General features: G+C 60.1%; 4 protein-coding genes and 1 pseudogene across 4 annotated transcripts; all 5 read right to left on the bottom strand.

Annotated features, from left to right (window-relative positions):
* Positions 1-546: 546 nt before the first annotated feature.
* On the bottom strand, positions 547-2,094 carry LPMP_080160 (GPI-GlcNAc transferase complex, PIG-H component, putative; the record flags this gene model as incomplete). Its single annotated transcript, XM_010705845.1, has 1 exon — positions 547-2,094. One exon carries the CDS (start codon positions 2,092-2,094, stop codon positions 547-549), a length of 1,548 nt encoding a protein of 515 aa, XP_010704147.1.
* Positions 2,095-3,151: 1,057 nt separating this feature from the next.
* On the bottom strand, positions 3,152-6,937 carry LPMP_080150 (DNA repair protein, putative; the record flags this gene model as incomplete). Its single annotated transcript, XM_010705844.1, has 1 exon — positions 3,152-6,937. The coding sequence occupies one exon, from the start codon at positions 6,935-6,937 to the stop codon at positions 3,152-3,154; it is 3,786 nt and encodes a 1,261-aa protein (XP_010704146.1).
* Positions 6,938-7,487: 550 nt separating this feature from the next.
* Positions 7,488-9,348, bottom strand: LPMP_080140 (annotated as a pseudogene).
* A 2,082-nt stretch (positions 9,349-11,430) lies between these two features.
* LPMP_080130 (hypothetical protein) lies at positions 11,431-14,865 on the bottom strand (the record flags this gene model as incomplete). The annotated part of the gene is made up of 1 exon (XM_010705843.1): positions 11,431-14,865. One exon carries the CDS (start codon positions 14,863-14,865, stop codon positions 11,431-11,433), a length of 3,435 nt encoding a protein of 1,144 aa, XP_010704145.1.
* A 1,336-nt stretch (positions 14,866-16,201) lies between these two features.
* Positions 16,202-17,011, bottom strand: LPMP_080120 (hypothetical protein; the record flags this gene model as incomplete). Its single annotated transcript, XM_010705842.1, has 1 exon — positions 16,202-17,011. One exon carries the CDS (start codon positions 17,009-17,011, stop codon positions 16,202-16,204), a length of 810 nt encoding a protein of 269 aa, XP_010704144.1.
* Between the last annotated feature and the right edge of the window lie 860 nt (positions 17,012-17,871).

Below are 17,871 nucleotides of genomic sequence, written 5' to 3'. Positions count from 1 at the left end.
ACGTGTTCGAAGTAGAATCGGGAGAGAGCGACCCGACGGCCGGGGTGGGGGTGGGAGGAACATGGAGCGGCAAGCGAGCACGAGGAATGGCTCAGCGCCTGTAACCCGTGAAAGGGTCTTTACTCTCGTTTCTCATGGAACACAAAGAAAAAGATAAAACAGAGAGACAGAGAGGTGCAATGCACGAGGGTGGGGCGGCTACATCCACATATACACACACACGCTGGTGCCAACACACGCACAACGCATCAGCGCACAGGGCAAAGGCGGAAGAAGAGAAGAGGGATAAAACAACAACAACAACAACGGGTAAGTCAGCGAAAGCGTTGCGCGGCCACAGTGACCAACGAGGCGAAGAAGAGCAGCGCCGAAAGGGAAAAATAGAGAGGTGTGGAGAAGGCAGCAACAGCCGGAGGTGGTAGAATGACAGCAGGGGCGATGTAGAACAGGGGTCAGTGAGATTGTCTCATTCTTCAATAAAAGCCCACCCACTAAGGTGCATTCCCCCCCCCCCCAGCCCCCATCCCCTCAACACCCACCCCTCTCTCAGTCCTCGTCGTGGTCTGTTGCTTCGGAGAAGCACGCATCATCTGGCGTCGTCGCCGTGTCTTCGGCAAAGCTGTCTTCCATGAAGAAGTCGCCATCGGAAAAATCAACGGCTGACTTCCACTGGTCCTCCAGCTCTGCCAGGCTTGGCCCCTCTTCTGGCTCCCCGTAGAGTACCGCACGAATGCCGTTCAACACGGGCCGCAGAACCGCCAGCCGCGGCAGCGTATCAGGGAAGTACACAATCCGTTCTGCCTTGTTCTCAACGGACGAGGAGAGGAAGAATATTGGCTGATACCGAAAGAACGCGTCGTGGATAATGAGGGAGCGCAGCATGAGGAGGTCGACAAAGTGGCGGTACCTCAACGTGTTAAAAATGCCATAGGCAGAGAACTGCATCCCCACGCCGCGCATCACGAGTACCTCCTCCACATACACTCGACTCAGCGCGCCGCTGAGTCGCTTCACCAATAGGAAAACAGAGAGGAGCAGCAGGAAGAAAGTGACACTCGTGTCCAGGGCCGGGGTACCTTTAGCTTGGGCATAGGACCCGGAGACCACCCCGTCAGTGTCAGATGCTGGGATGCCGACTGCTGCTGTCAGTGGTGACATCGTCTGTGACCCTCCCGTGATTGCCTGTCTCATTCTTTCGGCAGACGCAAGCGGCGAGTCAGACAGCGCCTCGATTCCGTTCACCCCCGCAGGTCCGGAAGAGAACGCTGCCAGCGCCACCACCAACCACGACAAGGACGACGAAGACGACGCCATGCCCTGCACATCCGTTCGGTAGGAATTCACCACACGTAGTTGTGACACCACTACCAAAAAGCACGCCACAACGACAGTGAGAAGGACCATATCCGCAGCACCAAACAGTCGCAGGAACACAACGCGCCACGGAGCCGGCTTGTGACCGAGTGGCGCTTCATAATCATAGGCGGGGAAACTAGCGGGGCCCTTGAGGCTCGTCATCCCCGAGAGACTGCTTGGTCTCGTCGTGTAGCTTGACGACGTCCCTTGCGGCGAGGTCGGTCGCGGCAGCTGTGCCATCGATATGGCAGAGGAAGTATGCCTGCCTTGCGGCGACTCCTCAGCTACAATGTCTCCCTCCTGCCGGCACACGCGGTACGCACGCATTGCTTTACTGTAGTCCACCTGCTCCAACCTGACCACAGAGCCGGTGTTTGCGACGTGATTGGCCACGAGGACAGTCGTTCGGGGGGCGATGGTGAGCGTCACGCCGTTGGTGTTCGTATGGTACACGTTGAGGTTTGGGGAAAACGCCTTCACCGCACTGCCCATGGTAGTGGCACCTGGTGGCAGTATCGGTGATGCGGCCTTGTTGAAGACAACCGGACGCTGCGCACCGTTTTGGAGGTGCCCCACAGGCGCTGTTGAGACCGTCTGCGCCACTGACGAAGCAGACGGCTCTGCCGCAGAGGCAGATGCGTCTGGCGGCAACGAGTCTGTCTTCGTAGCCACCATCGTTGTCGTCCCTTCCACATAGAAGAGCGGCTCAGGGACTACCTTCGAGCGTCGCGGCCCCATCTCGCCCGGGTGGCCAAACACAGCAAAGCCGCCTTGCGTTTGGCTGTACGGCACGCTGTGATTATGGTTTAGCGGCTTTGCGAAAGGAGATGCAGCCGCTAAGGAGCTGAGGTGGATGAGTGCCCGCGCTTCGCTTTCTCACTTCAAGCAATATTGCCGTCAATGATGACAGACAGCAAAGTCGTTGTCGAGAGACCGGTGAAGGGATTAACAGGAAGGAGCAGAGACAGGAGGGGACAGGGAGGGCGAGAGAGAGAGAGAGAGACGCCTCTGCTCCTGGATCGTGTTGCTGTAAACACCCGTCCCCTCCCCCCGGCAATGAAAGAGAAGACTGCAGAGAGGCACACGTACAAAGCACCGAAGAGGGAAGTGTACGCGCGGGTAAACGTGTCTGTGCGTGCAGGGCTCCTTTCGACAGAGACAGAGTAGAGGGGGAGAGGTTAGGCAAGCAGGAAAAGAGTGCAGACGGTTGGTGACTGAGGCATCAGATGGAGGGCCCTCAAGGGAACACAGCGAGAGAGACAAAGAGATGTGGTATCACAGCGTGGCGCGTGCGCCGTTGCGTCTGGCACTAGGGACGCCAGCTCGCAAGCGATGTAAAGCCGGTGCTTCGTTGCATCTGTCCTAACCCTAGGACACCCCTCGTGCATCCAGAGGTACCCCACAGAGGCGCTCACGATGTACCTCCCTTTCCTCGGCCTTGCCGCCCCTTTGGGAGACAAGCGGCGCATCACCCAATCGAGGCGGTGGCAGAAACGGGGTGACGTCGCCTACGCAGAGAGATGGCGTGCAGTGCGACACTCCACCACAGGGGCGCTGCACCCCCCCCCTCCCCTTCTCTTCCACGGGAGCCACCCCTTCACCGGAGCCTCCTTTTCCTTTGCTGTTGCGCGCCTGTGAATGACTGCCTGCCAGCGTAACGGTGTGCTTGCCCGTGTACGCCTGTGCACATCGTGACGGAAGTGTGGGCGCGGGGCCCTCAACACTATGCCCCACGAGCATCCACTCCATCACCCCCTCCCCTTCCCTCTCCCGAGAGGGGGCGAGGAGGTGGGCATCATCCCACCCGCTCATGAAAGGGGGAATGAAGAAAGTTGTACAGCCGCGCTGCGTCCCTGTCGCCCATAACCGACACCAGCGAGGCTTGTGAGATCGTGGCAAGTCCGATCAGCGAGCCGCAGAGCCGCATCACAGAGGGCGCATTCTGGTGGGTAATGCCTGGGAACTTGGACAGAACACGTGCCGCGTAATGCGCCGTCTCCCGCTCTGCCGCAGTGGCCGTCACCTCACCCACATCCGCCGCGCTACCTAGGCCAATGGAGATGCCTGTGAGCGATGGATCGGCCGGGTCTGCGTTGGAGGCCGCGACGGACTTCTTCAAGAACACCAGCATACCCGCCGCATGCGCTGGACTGCGTGCCCACACGAAGCACACGCGAGGGTAGGCGGCCATGAGCTCCGCTGTTTTGGCGTAGATGCCGTTCTGCATCAGCCGGAATGGAACTCCACGGTGGAATTCGATGAGGCAGAGCGGGTGTGCATACCTGCGGGAGAGCGCCGCAAGCTGACGTTGAATGCGGCCAGACATGACGGACTGGGCGTAGTCCTGCACACTTTTACGCTCCACCGCGTACTCAGGGGAGAGGACGTAGTCGGCTGTCACCAGTGTCAGTGGGATGAGCTGCATGCCGCGACGGTAAAGGTGATACGGCAGAGAGGAGCGAAGCTCACGTTCATCGAACACAATGCACGGCACCGCCGAGGGTGGAAAGTCAGGCCTGTGCAAGAGATCGCCAGCCAGTCGCCCCACTGCCGTGTCCTTACGGACACGACGACGCCGCACCGGCCGCATTCCACTCTCCAGTGCCTCCTCTGCTTGGCGCAGCGACGTCTGGTCAACGAGCAGCGACCCGGTCAGTGTAGCCTTCGCGTGCGCGAGGCTTTCGAAGGCCTGCCGTTCTGCCTGCACTGCCTTCTTAAAGTCGAGCTCCGCCAGGCTGGTCGTGACGAGCTGCACCTTGATGGTGGCAAGCCGCTCTGCCGGCAACTCGTCCTGCGCCATCTCAAGCTGGCGAAGAAGCATCAGCTCCTGGCGCGCTAATATAACACGATCAACGCGCAGGTAGGTGCTCACACTGTCAGTCCCCTTGACACCGTTAGTGTCCGCGGTAGACATCTGCGGCGCTGCCGTCGACGGGACAGCAAGCTGTAGAGCAGCGTGTGACCCATCCAACAACATCGTTAGCTCTGTTGCAGACAATGAAGATGCATCAAGCACTAACACCCGCGGCATCCCCTCAAGAGTAGCACTGGTAGTGACGCCGCAGTCCCTGGTGGCGCCACGGTGGTCGGGGCAGAGCGTAACAACCCCCTCTCTGACTCTCTCAAGCACGAGCAGCGGTGCGGCAAGGGAGGCCCGTGCTGCAGATTGAGGTTCACTGTCGTACTTTATGTCTGCCCTCTCACCGCTGCTGGCAAGCAGAGGCGGAAGCTGAGAGAGGAGGGCTTGGTGAAAGGCGCCAACGCCGATGTCCATCATCACTGACTGGCTGCTATTGCCTTCATCAGCATACAGTGGAGTTGTGTCGCGCGGTGTGGCGGCGGTGGCGTGGCCGCCTTGACTTGACAGGCGGTGCCTCAAGGAGGCTGCAGAGTCGGCAGCGGCACGTCGCCCCCGGCGACCATCAGCGCTGCTGTCCTCGTCTGTCGTCAGATCTTCTTCCCCGTCGCTCGAGGCGTCATCGACACTGGTAAGAAGTGCTATGGGCAGCTGCGGTGCCGCAGCATCTGCCGGCTGAGCCTCGACGAGCTCAGTCAACTCCACGTCGTACTTGGCCTGATACACCCGCATAAAGTGTCGAAGCTGCAGTTGCTGGTACGCCTCCAGCGAGTGGGTGAGGCGCTCCGTGTAGCGCACCACATCTTTGGTACCAAAGACAAGAATAAGTAGAGTGGGGTGAGACGCCGGCGCGTCTGTCGCGGCGTCGCTTTTGCGTTCGGCACGGCGCAGCATCGTGCGACACCAGCTCATCACGAGTCGCACGACCACCTCTACATCGGTGTCCTTCTCCTCCACATTGGGTATCAGCCGAGGCACCAGTGTCCCACCCGCGGAGGTGGGCACCTGACCGCGAGGAGCACTCGTAGCCGAGGTTGGGGCAGCATCCAGTAGCGTCTCGCCCCTCTCCTCGCTGTCACTGCTGCTGCTCACCACCACGACCACATCGTCAGCAGAGTTCGCAGGAAGCATCGCGGCACCTTCCATGGGAGCAGTGAGCGCGGCGGAAGCGGTGCTGGGCACGTACACCACAGTCCCGATACGGTGCGTTGCCACAGTGACAACGTCGTGGAAGTGAGAAGAGAGCGTCCACAGCGCAGAAGGGGGCGTCGCACCGGTGCCGAAGACGCTACACCGTGGGAGTCGAGGCTCAAGTACTGCCTCCAACTCGCGAAGAAATGTGTACGCCGTGCCGCGTGTGGCTCGGCGCAGACGCCGAACGTCGATGAGACTCTCCACGAGGAGGCGGTACGGCCAGTGAGACTCGTGACGGCGCACTACCGCGCGCAGATCGTTGTCGAGGTCGGAGAAGTCCACGGAGAGAGCCGCTGCTTCGCTGATGCCGCCAAACAGAATGCCCTTGTTGTCGTGCTCTGTCCTTGCACGCCAGCCGCGGCGGATGTATGACGCTGCACCGGTGCCACTGCGTGGGTGTCCGCTGTAGTCGATACGGCCCTTTACAGCATTCGTTGTGAGCCTGGCGCGTGGCAGGAAGCGGAGCACCCCGGTATCCTCGTCGGCCTCTGCCGCAGCGCCCACGCATGGGGACGCAAAGGGCCGCGCATTAGCTTGCGAGTCCAACCCCGCCGAAGAGTCAGTAGTGGGGTCTCCACCACTGGCGCTACTCCGCGTGTGAAGCTGCTGCTCCAGACGCTGGAGTTCCTGCAGCGTCTCCAACACAATCTTCGCAAGGAGGCCGTCCAAGGCTTGGACGCTCGCCGCCACAGGAGCCACAATGCGGTCCACCGTGATAGGGCGCCGCGAAGCGCGACTGAGCTCCTCGAAATGCCGCACAAAGTCTAGGCGAAATCGAGGGAACAGTTGAATGTCTCCGACGTGCATCTGCAGGACAAAGCGCTCCTCCCCCATGTGATGCCGCTGCACGAGACTCTGCATGAGCACCGGCGCATCCGAGATGAGGACAATGGACGGAGGTCTCTGCCCGCCAGCTGCAGTGCTGCCACTACGCAGCAGCAGTTCAGAACAGAAGGCTGCCTGCGGTGCTAGCGCATCTTGTGGTTGGCCTCTGCCCAAGAGCGAATGTGGCAACGCCAGCACCGTCATTCCAACCAGCTCCACCGCGAGCCGCCGATGCAGCAGATCAGCGCACAAGAAGTGGCTGGTGAGGACCACCACCGCCCCACGCTGAAACACCGCGCAGCGCTCCTTGGTGGTCGTACCCTCCTCAATGGCGACCACCGGCATAGGAGATGCGTGATGAGACGCTGTTGCAGCAGCAGATGCATCGGCATGACGTGATATCATTTCTCCCGCTTCTCTCAGCGCCAGATGCCGCCTAATGGCGTTGGCAAAGCGTGTCATTGCCCCTGGGAGAAGACGTTCAGGAAGGACCACACAGTACACGCGTCGGTGTGGCCTGTTCAGAGCCATCCGCTGGTGCAGCAGCTGGGCGACCACACTCTCAAGATTAAAGCCGATGCTGAGGATGCACAGCTGTACGCTCGGATTGTCCGGCATCTCGCGTGCGGAGACGGTACCAATGAACTCCGAACATGTTCGAAAGGTGCCCCCTAGTGTGGGGGTGACAATCTTCTCCACACTCATGACACGCAGAGAGCTCGGGGAGAAAGGGACGTGTGTGGGGTTTCGGGTGCCGCTGTGGGCGCTTCGCCTGCGTGGTGCGGGGAGAGGGGGGGGGGGGGGCACAGGCCCACATCCCACAAAGCAGGAAAACAAGAGAGAAAGAGATGAAGTCGAGGGAGTGCAGCGGCTCTAGTAGCCGCAGCAGCAGCACCATTCTGTGTCCGTGAGAAGGAGCACTCGCCGCATAGCTCACTGCGAAGACACTCGCAGAGGATCTGTGCGTGAGTGTCTCAGGGGAGAGGCGGGGGGAAGTAGAGAAGACCAACTAGGCGCCAAAGCAATGCACCCGTCTTGTCCCCACCCTCCTCTAGTCCTCTTGGTAGCTACTGAGCTCACCGGCACAGGCGACTGGTAATGTCGCCCACTGCGGTCATGCGCACACTCGTTATTCGGGAAACGCGCGAGACAGTGCTCGGAGTATAGAGAGAGAGAGGGAGAGAGACGGGGGCAGTGGGGCGCGCAGTGTGGGCGAGCGGCCCTTTGTTTGTTTCGCTCGCCTCAACGCATCCGCTCAACAGCGAAGAGGTCCACACGTAGGGGCGTACAGCCACACTTCGCCTCTGCCGCTGCCGCACCACGGCTCTGCCAACGAACTGGAGCGACCAAACTCATTTTGGAGTTGCTCAGCCACCATCGTAATAGTGCAACGACAGAAAAAGGGTGGGCGGAGGCGCCTAGTCGCTGAACCACCGACACAATTCGTGGTCGACAGGTCCGAGCGCGATCGTCATGACCGCAGCTGTCGCCGGCAGCACGTCGGCCCAGGGCTTTCCGCCAGCACCAAGAGCTCGCAATGAATAACCAACGGCCGGCGGCAGGCTGTACGACTCTCCTACAAACAGCGAACGCTGGGCCCCTCTCTCATGCCAGGTGGTGCTCAGACATCATCAGGAGAGTCAGCAGAGGCCAACGGGAAAGAAAAAACGGCAGAGCAGCGCGGCACATCGAAACGACGCGCACCACGCGCACATCCTGCTCGATGGGCGTAGCAGCCCCAGCCCAGGCACGCACACGCGAACACACGCAGAGGTACCCGAAACAAACACTTGACACGTCTCGCCGAGACTAGAGCAGATTCTCAGCGTGCAGCAGCACGTATTCACAGTCGTGAAAGGATCGTAGCTGCAGCGTTACGCTGCGCTTGCAGGTGCACATGTCACGCTGGAACTCACCCAGCCACCAGAAGGAGAGTGGCTAGCCAAAGCCTTCTCAGGAGAGAACAAAGTGCCGCACCTCCTTCCAGTTCACGTACCCCCTTTCCCGGGCAAATCCAGTTGGCGAAAGAGAGCGAGATAATTTGTAGGGGCAAGCACGGTTGCGGTCAGCACCGGTACTACCGAGAGCACATGGAGGAACCTTACTTCAACTAAGGGTAACACTACCGCGGTGACGGCGGCGTGATGTCGATCACTGCCGAGGGCAGCCAGGACAACTGCCTGCTGCACCGCCGCCCGACACAAGAACCTCTACGTTGCCCGTTGCACACGGTGGCTACGGTTTTCGCAGTGGATGCGGGGGAGGCACGACGGGTCGATGACGCCAGGGGCGGGACCGTCGTGGTGCAGCAGGGGGGGGGGGGCGGCGACACGGTAGCGGGCGATATTTGTCACCCCCTACGCCCCATCGAGGAGGGTGTGGTACCCCACCCCACACTGAACACAGCCAAGGAGCGATGCAACCCGGCTGCTGCACCGTGCAGGTAGTCACATGCGCGCTGGGTGACGCAGGGGGTGTACACCTACAAAAAGCACGAGTTCATGACTGGAGGCTCTCGTTACGCCTCCTTTCCCCGAGTTCCGCTGCGGTGTACGAGGCGATACGCCATTAGCGCCCTTCACACCGACGCATAGGCCCGTCACTTTCTCCAAGAGCATCCTCTCGGCGTCGTCGTACCCATGCGCGGCCACTGCCGTCGTGCCTGCGAATTCGCTACCTTACAGGAGCTGCTTAAAGCTTACCAATGAACCTCGACATTGACGACGACGATTCCGTCAAGCAGAGCGTTAGCCACCACGACGGTCGCAGATGCACGCCGGCCGTCGTACACTCGTTCATTTCGCAGAGAGTGGATGACCGCGAATACCCCCCCTTCCTTTTTCAGCATGAGGAGGAGAGGGAGAGTCACGCCAAGACCATGGCGGCAGGAATAGAGCGCGTCTTTCCGGCAAGAGCACCGATGCTCGTATACCTTGTGACGGGGCGCGGGCAAGAGTGCCATGTCGCATGTCCTTCTAGCTTCCGGTCTCACTGGGTGGACACACGAAGGGGGCCGGGTGGGGGCAGGGGACGCACCCTCAGGGCATGGGCACTGGAGATCACGCGAGAGAGAGAGAGGCGGCCGTAAGGTCGCTGGGGGTTGTCTCAACGAGCATGGCTACTGGAAGTGACCCTGACAGGTGGAGTGAAGATCCTGCTCAGTGCAGACAGGGAAAGTCAACCACTCCATCGTGCCTCCCGTCTCGCCGTACCGTCAATGTCCTGTGAAGATCGCGCAGCGATGAGGCGAGTGAGCAGACGAGTAAATCACCTTCCGCGGCGACCCGCGTAGTCCCGTGCTGGTGTAGGACGGAGAGGATGAGGTGAAGAGAGAAGACGAGTGCGAGATGAGGCCGCCCACCTTTCCACTCCACGGCGCGCCTCCCCCCCTCCCCCCAATCGCAGCGAGATGCAGACGCTAGCGACTAAACATATGCGAGTTGGTGAATGGCGTCGGACTACGTGTTGTGTGAGCACATGGAGTGGGAGAAAGTGAGGCTTCCAGAGAAATAATCGATCGAGCGCAAAATGTGAAAAGACGAGCAGGCGTAGAGGACACCGCACGCCTGCAGAGGTGCAACAAGGCTAGAAGTGTAGAGCCATGCAGCTCTGATGAAAGAGAAAAATATTTGAAGCAAGGCAGGAGAAGAGTAGGCGTCACGCAATCAGAGCATGTGTCAACACGATGCTCCATAGCGACGAATAAACAGCAGGTACCCCCCGCACGCAAGCGGTCCCCCCTCTCCCACTCATTGCCCCCATGTACTTTGCAGTTGCGTGGGAAAAGATACGCTAAGGAAGGGGAAATTGAGAGAAGATGGCGGGGAAGCAGAGGGTACCACTGGTCTGCCCTTTCCGTGTGTTTGGCCGTTCCTAGGCGGCATAGAACTGCCCTGGCTGCACTTGCCTAGTCATGTTTGGAGACATACGTACAACGGTGAGCGGCGCAGGAAGAAGGGATGAGCAACTCAGAATCTACCTATCGTTGAGGGGTGGCGGTGGCGGGACGTGGAGGCGAAGAGGTTCTGCCCTTTCCCCCCTGAACAACGCCACGTTCCCACTGTGCGTCATTGAGGGTACTCGATCTAGCGCGCTACGGAAATCCTACAGTGATATGAAAATAAAGACAAGCGAAAGGTGCAACAGAAGACGCGCGCCGGGGGGTGAGCGTTTTCGCTCTTCTTGTCCTTTTGCTCAGCGTGTGATGAGCAGAGACTCGTTTTACACACACCCGCACACAGCATTCGCAAACACGCATGAGCGGGTGAGTGCAGGTTCTAAGAGCGGTAGGACCACCCAGCTCCATTTCCCCTTCTTCCCTCCCCCTTTTTCATGTTTTCCTCCCCCCCCCGCGGCTTCAAAGCGTGGGAAAGGGGGAAAGGGGAGGCTCTCTTGGACGCGCGCAGGGGCGCCAAGGCAGACTCCATAGAGAGAGAGAGACAACGAAGCATCACTCTCTGCACCACCTCTGCCGTGTACATATTCAGCGACCTCACTGAGTAGAGGAGCGGTGACTTCATGAAGGGGAGAGGGGAGGGCGGCGGTGCAGTGAGCAGACGCAGCCACTACCAAACGAAAAACTAAAGAGAGACGAATACACAACAGGGGGGAGGAGGGCGGAAAGACTGAAAAGGCTACGAGGAAGGAAAGAAGGGGGGGCTGACAGACCACGTACGGAGAGCGATTCCACCCCGAAAGCATCCACCGCGCTATCGTCGGATGCGCCTCTGTCCTCTCCGTCCGCCGCACCAGCGCTGCTACCCTCAACCGCTTGCAGGGTTTATAGCGGGAACAAAAAGGAAACGGAAAACGAAGAACGAGCGAGGCTACACCGACTCTTGTCGGGGGGGGGGGCATGACCGCACACACACCCGACTCCTACAAGCGTGGCGGCTACAGGCATGCTGGGAAAACGAAAAACGTTACTCGATAGGAAAAGGTGGCTGTGGCTCATCTAGCAAAAATGATAAGCTTCGCTGAAGGCCGCAGTGAGGCAAAACGTACATCATCGGGACACGCGACACCAGCAAGAAGTCCACGCACGCGCGCTGTCGCTGTTGCGTGGGCAGACACGCAGGAGAGAGCACATGGAGTCATCTGCAGGGGCACACCGAGCCAGGGACGGAGAGCAGCGAGAAAGAACCGCACACGCGTACAGACGCATGCCCGTGCGACACTCAGAATAGGTGGCGGCTGTTCTATCTGGCGAAGGGAGTCCGTGGCGCTGCTATTCCGATGCTGGGGCGTGGAGTGGTAGTGGCAGAGCCGGACGTCTCACGGCGGCTCAGCGTCGCCACACGCAACGGCTCTTTTTCTTTCGCAATGATGGCCCCACCTAGCGGGCGGCGGCGTTGCGTATTCGCCCGCCCACTCCTGGGCTCCACATCGGCCGCTTTCTGCTCCTCTATTGGCGCTGCCGCTGTGGGTACGCTGCTCGTGTGACTGCTAGGCCCAGCTGCGCCGCCGCTGGAGAGCGAGCCGCGGCTGCTGCGCGACTTTGGGATGCTTGCGCCCGATGAGAGCACCGGTCGAGGCCCGCAGTGCGATCCGCCGCCGTTCACAGCGGCTGCCGTCGCAGCAGTTGAAACACTCGCGATGATAAACCGACGAGGTTGGAGTGGTGTTGCGACAGCGGTGCCGTCAGCGCCGCTAGCAGATGGGGCGTGGCGCAGCGAGCTTCCAAGAGCCTTGCGTCGCGTGACACCGACTAACGTTGGCGCCGGGTCGACTGTCCGCCCTGCTTTGCGACCAGAGCCCCCCGCAGGCTCGCGCCTCGCGCTGCTTTGCAGACGCTCAAAGTTGCGCGTCCCCGTGGGGGTGCGAGAGAGCGCAGCTGGGGTCGGCAAACGTCGGCGGCCCATCGTTGGCGTCGAGGTACGCGTGGCAGTAGGAACACGCCGCACTGGAGAGGCGGCCGCAACACGATGGTAGCCCCTCGGCTCTCCATAACCGCTGCCACGCACAGCCGCGGAGGGCGACAGTGGGGACAGCCCTGGCGTGTAACGAGCCCTCTCATAAACACGGCCGTGAGAGTAGTGGAACAGATGCGTGCCGGTGGCTGTACGCGTAAAAGCGCTAGGAGTGCGGCGAAGCGGTGCTCCGCCTCCGAGCGCTGGGACAGAGCGGGTACCGACAAAGCCGTTGTTGGTAGTGGCGGAACGCGTGAAACACGATGCGGATTGTTTGCGGCCAAACGGTGCTGCACCACCACCCCTAAGGCACATATGCGAAGCAGTACGCTTCAGCGGCGACCAGGAGGAGAGTGTTCGCTTTAGGGGAGAAGAGCACATGGACGACGCGCCGGCAGCAGTAGGTGTCCTGTAGCCGAACTGCGACGCGGCAGTGCCTTGCTGAGCTGCACGCGCTGTGGCCCCGTGGCTCAAGCCACTAACGGCGATCTTTGCCGACTCGGTGCGCTGCAGGCCTCGGCAGCCAGAGACCGCTCCGATGCGATGAGCACGGTGGGAGGGGGTGCAGGCCAGTGCGCGCGTCGTGCTACTGTTAGTCCGCGCAAAGGAGGGGGCGTAGACGTGCGAGGACGCGGTGCGCTTCAGTGGCGCGAAGAACGAGTTCGTACGGGCCAGTGCCCCGCTGCGTGACGGCGTCCGCTGTAGTTCGTTTCTGTGCGAAGCGGTGCGCTGCAGCGGTGTTGTTGTGCGAGAGTTCTGCCGTCCCAATCGCTGGCGGCTGTCGCTGCCGAGCGTATGGCCTGCAGTACGTGTGGGGAGCGGTGGCTGCTGACGCCGCAGCTGCCCGTACATCGAGCTTGCTGACTTCAAGTGAGAGCCGAACTGCTTTGGCAGGGTGTACGCATATGGGGAGTCGTGCACCTGTCCGCTACGGCGTGGGTTTCCTGCCATGCTGGCCTTACTGCTGCTGTTATCGTAGAGATGCGGAGCATGCATCTCTCCCAGGCTTCCTCGTGTGGTGCGGCGGCAACTGGAACTGCGGTGCTGAAGCGTGCCACGCGCGCTCGACATGTCCAGTGCGCGAGTAGGGGTGAAGTCACATAGTCCACTTGTTCGACGTCCGCTACGAAGGCCTGATGAGCCGCCGCCGTCAGCCGACGGAGGGGTACGCAGCTCAGTGTCACGTGGCGTGTGCAGTCCTACTTTGGCGTTGCCGCTTGTGGCCACGAGGTGGTCGCCACGCCGCCCGCCGCCAAGCTCAATCACACCACCGCTCTCTTCGCTCTCCTCCTCCGTTTCTGGCGAGACCGTCACTAACACATTCGACTCACGTGGCAGGTGCGTCTGCGCGGCAGTGAAGCCGGCATGGTCGTCCAAGAACTGGCCGAAGGTGGGAAAGCGCGGTGCCGGACTGACACTCCGGCCTGAGACGCTGGAAGCGGGGCTCAAGCTGTGACCGAGGCGGCAGGGCTGGCTCAGCGGAGTGATCCTCATCGACGACGTTTCAGGTGCAGGAGCTACGGCCACCCGCATAACAGCACTACCGCACATCGTCTGTATTGTGGGGTCAGTGGTGCTCGCCAGCTGTGGTTGCAGCGGTTCGCGCTGAAATGCTGCACAACCGCTCGGACGCGCGTGCGGCGATAGCGTCTCCGCCTCCACTGCGTCTCCCCGCAAAGTCGCGCCGCATGCCAGTGCACGGGGTGTCCTGGCGTGGTAGATGTCAGCAACAGCGGCGCACCGATCATCCGGCTGAGCGAAGCGCTCATTTCCATCAGGAAGCGACGAGGAAAGCTCGGCGTTTCCTCCCGCCTCTTCGCTCACCTCACCTGACGCCCACCACTTTGATTCTGGTGAGTACTCCACAACACCAACGGCTTCTTCGAGGCGGCGCAACGTCTCGGAACCGCGTACGATGTCCTCCTCAACAGGAGAGTTCTCCTTCGCTGATCCTTCTGCACCACCGATGGCGCCGGCATCTAAGGCGAATGCCGCACCAGAATCCGACCGGCGCACAGAACGCAGCAGTGATGCGTGCTTGGGGTGCGTGTACGGCAACGGTCGGCGTACGTTGCTGAAGCTCGGCGGCACTTGAGTGAGACGGGCACCGCTGCGCTCACCAGAGAGACGTGAGCTTGTTCGTGCGCCAGACGTTAGGCGAGGGGGTGGTGTCTGAGAAGCCGGTCGCGAGCTGGATTGCGTGCCACTGCTAGCAGGAACATCGCTTGGACGTCCCGCAAGCTTGAGAGACGGGCGCGGGGTCACTGCTTGGTACTGCTGCAGCGTAAAGCGGAACATCGACCGCATCAGTCGCTGCCCGCGCGGGTCGCAGTAATCCACAATCCGTGTCACCAGCATGGGCCCCGCTCGCGTCTTCTCCAGAAGCCACATGATTGACTTAAAACCGTTGCAGACGCAGCATACCCACGGGGGGGTGCCAGTCGCCGGCTCTCGGCACTGTAGACATGTTGGGTACCCACAGCGGTGGCACCGGCACACTACACCCGTGTCGTCGTCTGATTCCAGCTCACAAAAGCGCTTTGAACACCGCTGGCACTGATGCTGCGCGACTCCACTCCCATCTGGGCGGGCTGCGGTTCCAGGGAGCTGGATGTCGGAATGGCGACATACCGAGGTATCCGTCACCCTGCCGGACTGTCTCGCTCCCCCTTCACCACGGAAGAGCACCGAGAAGCCCTTTTTGTCCTTGAACATGGACAACATTGCTGGAGGAGGAGGAGGAAGGGGGGGGGGCGAGGAGTTTTTGTAGAGAAGAACAGATGGAGCGCCGCGGAAAAAGCCGCTGATCGTTGAGTGCGCCTACGCGTATGGGCGCCTGTGGGCACTTGGGAGAAGGCTGGCAGGGACACGCTCTTCACACCGCGCGACTAACGCCAACAAAGCAGAAGAAATTAAACAGCGCCGGTGGCGAGACCAGGGGATGTGCGGATCGTCCACCCTCCACTCTAAGGGCACACGGCACACAGCACGAGAGAAGACAAGGGAGAGAAGGTAGGGAGGATCTAAGGTCAAGCGATACAAGGAGAGGATTAAAAATGTACAATCAACCAGGCAAGGGAAGAAGACGCCCCAAGGAGCGGCAGAAGACAGGGAAGATCTATAAGGCGGAGGTAAGGAGGGAAGCCGAGCCTTTGGTAGACCACTCGACCTCGATCAAGGCTCTCTCGGCTTCGCTTCGTTTCTCACTAGCTGTGGAGAAATCAAGAGAGACAGGGGAGTAGGGGGATGGGGGGGTGTGGGGGGACACAACCGGGAGGCGAGTCACCAGACCTTGGCGGTTCATGCACACACGCATACAGCGGTCCAAAGGCGAAGTTGTTGTCCCAAGCACTGAGCCGTTTCCCTCACGAGTCTAAAAGATGCACCTCGTTCTACGAAGAAATGGTAGTCACATCCACAAGCAGGAGAGCAAGCATGAAAGGAAAACACAGTGCAGCACGAAAGAGATGATGAGGGAGGTAAGGAGGAGGTCAGAGAAGAGTGGAGCGGGCGCAGTCCCTTATGATGAAACTCATACTTCCTGGAAAGAAGCGGCACCACCTCTCAGGTCCTTCTGCCACACAAGCAAGGTGCACAGCGCGTGAGCCTGTTGCCATGACGCAAGAACAGTCCCCACGGTGACTCGCTGAGGTCAGCGCGGCCACCCCCCATCGAGGTGGCAATCGCCCTGGGCTCACCATAAGGCAGAGAAGAACGAGGGGATGTGCAGCACAGCGTCCCTTGTCGAGGTGCAGTTGTTTTCAGTGAGGTTAGCGAGAGCAAGAAAGAGGGATGATGAAACACAGCCAACGCCTAATGCGCTAATCCGCGCGCAGCACTGCTGCGTTCCCACCGCCGCAACAGCAGAACGAGAAACGCTCCAGCACACCGAGTTTACACCAAGTCAGCCAGTCCCACAACAACAACAAAACAAAAAGTGCCAACAGAGGTACACGGCGCTGCCTGCGCCGCATGTGATATGGCCAACAGCCACGGCAGCGGCCAAACGTACCCTAGGACCACCCGAGAAGGGGTGGTGGTGGAGAGAGGGGAATAGTGGCTAGAACCATGTGCCCCACATCAGAGATCGGCGGCCAAACGAGTTGCCAGGCCGGACACCGAGACGTTCTGCGAGCCCCATCAGATAGTTTTGTGGCGGGCGATATGGTACTTCCGGGGTAAGCCTTGCTTCCTTCGACTTACGCCGTGGTATCTGCAGCACCGGTGTCCACGATTCCACCTTGCCAGGCAAGGCTGCATGGAAGGTGTCCACGCTGGCGAGGAATGGTCGATGCTGGTAGAACTTCTCAAACGGCTGTGTCAGCTCATTCGCTGGACGATTGGGGCGGAAATAGTAGAAGAGCGAAAAGCGGCCCTCTTGCGACGTAGTGGTGATGTAATCAAGGGTGGAGCCGGGCGACGTGTTCGTGAGTACACCATCGAAGTGCATAGCGAGGCAGAGGAGTCGCAAGTCAGCAGACGTGCACACGTCCACCCGCTGAATCACCGCTAGGCTATGGTGAATACGGCCGTAGTACTGCAACGAGGTCGGATCGGCAACCCGGTATGCTGTAAAGCTCAACGGGTTCTTGTGAGCGGCCTGGCCACCTAGAATGTACACCACACCGGGCAACACGCGCAGCCGCTCCGCCTCTGGCACGTTGAGATGCGCAGCCAGCGCCAAGTGCGGCACATTGGTTACCGCCGCGAGCGTCAGGAGCTGCGCGTAGTTCGGGGCAAGGTGCATGTGCAGCTTCGTGCTGTCATGATTCACAACCTCCCACGGAAGCTTGTTGTAGGACACGAGTGAGGGGTACTTGAGGTTGGTACGGAAGCTTCGCGCCAAAGTGCAACGAGTGCTGCGAAACATCACGGGCGATCCTATGCGAGAGAAGAAGAGCAACAAAGAGCGATCTAGCAGACGTACTAGCACGAGCGCCCACACAATTACATAGACACACACGCCCACTCTTCAGTGCCCCCCCCCTTGCACCGTGCGGCAGAGAGGGTGTATAACACCGGAGTGCGGCAATTGAAGTGGGAAAAGACGGGTAAGGCCCAAGGGAGAGACGACAGCGAAGATACAAATGTCCGGGGAAGGGCGAACGCATTAGGCAGACGTGAAGAAACGGGAAAGAAGCGCACGGACCAGCGAGAATGGGGAAGCTCCCGTGCGGTAGAGAGGAGCAGGCCCAACCTAGACAGCAAAGCGCATCACTCCGCTGGGCGCGTTATCCCCTATGCAGGGCGCCGCCAAGGATACACTTGAAGAGAGTCACGTGTGTTAGGCCCTTTTTTTCAGTCTCTATTTCGGTGCAGGGAGCGAGGAAGAACGCAGAATTGAAGAAAAAGGCTACCGAGAGAAAGTAGGGCCTGTTCGGTGAGACTTACAGCACTATTGCCCTCCACGTCGCCGTCGTCTGCTCGTCAGCGACATCGCACATCTCTTTTACAGTCGGCAGACAGAAGTGAGAGAGCGGAAAATCCCAACAGCTGAAGATGGGCAGAGTGGATTGACCAAAATTGGTTGAAGGATTGCCCTCGCTGACTCGTCAAGAACACACGCAGACATCATCGAGCTGTGGGAAGCCAAAGAGGGAAGGAGAGTAGGCGCAGGGGATGGCGGTTGACGTGGGGCTGGGCAAAGGAAGGAAAAAAATATATTTTTTCTTCGTCAATACATCCGCGCCATCGCAGACAACACACGAGCCCCGACTCCCCAACTCGGCC

This window comes from Leishmania panamensis, assembly GCF_000755165.1.
Source record: "Leishmania panamensis strain MHOM/PA/94/PSC-1 chromosome 8 sequence".
Lineage (NCBI taxonomy): Eukaryota > Euglenozoa > Kinetoplastea > Trypanosomatida > Trypanosomatidae > Leishmania > Leishmania panamensis.
The sequence above is the reverse complement of the archived record's forward strand: the minus strand, read 5'-3'. Positions and strand labels throughout refer to the sequence as shown.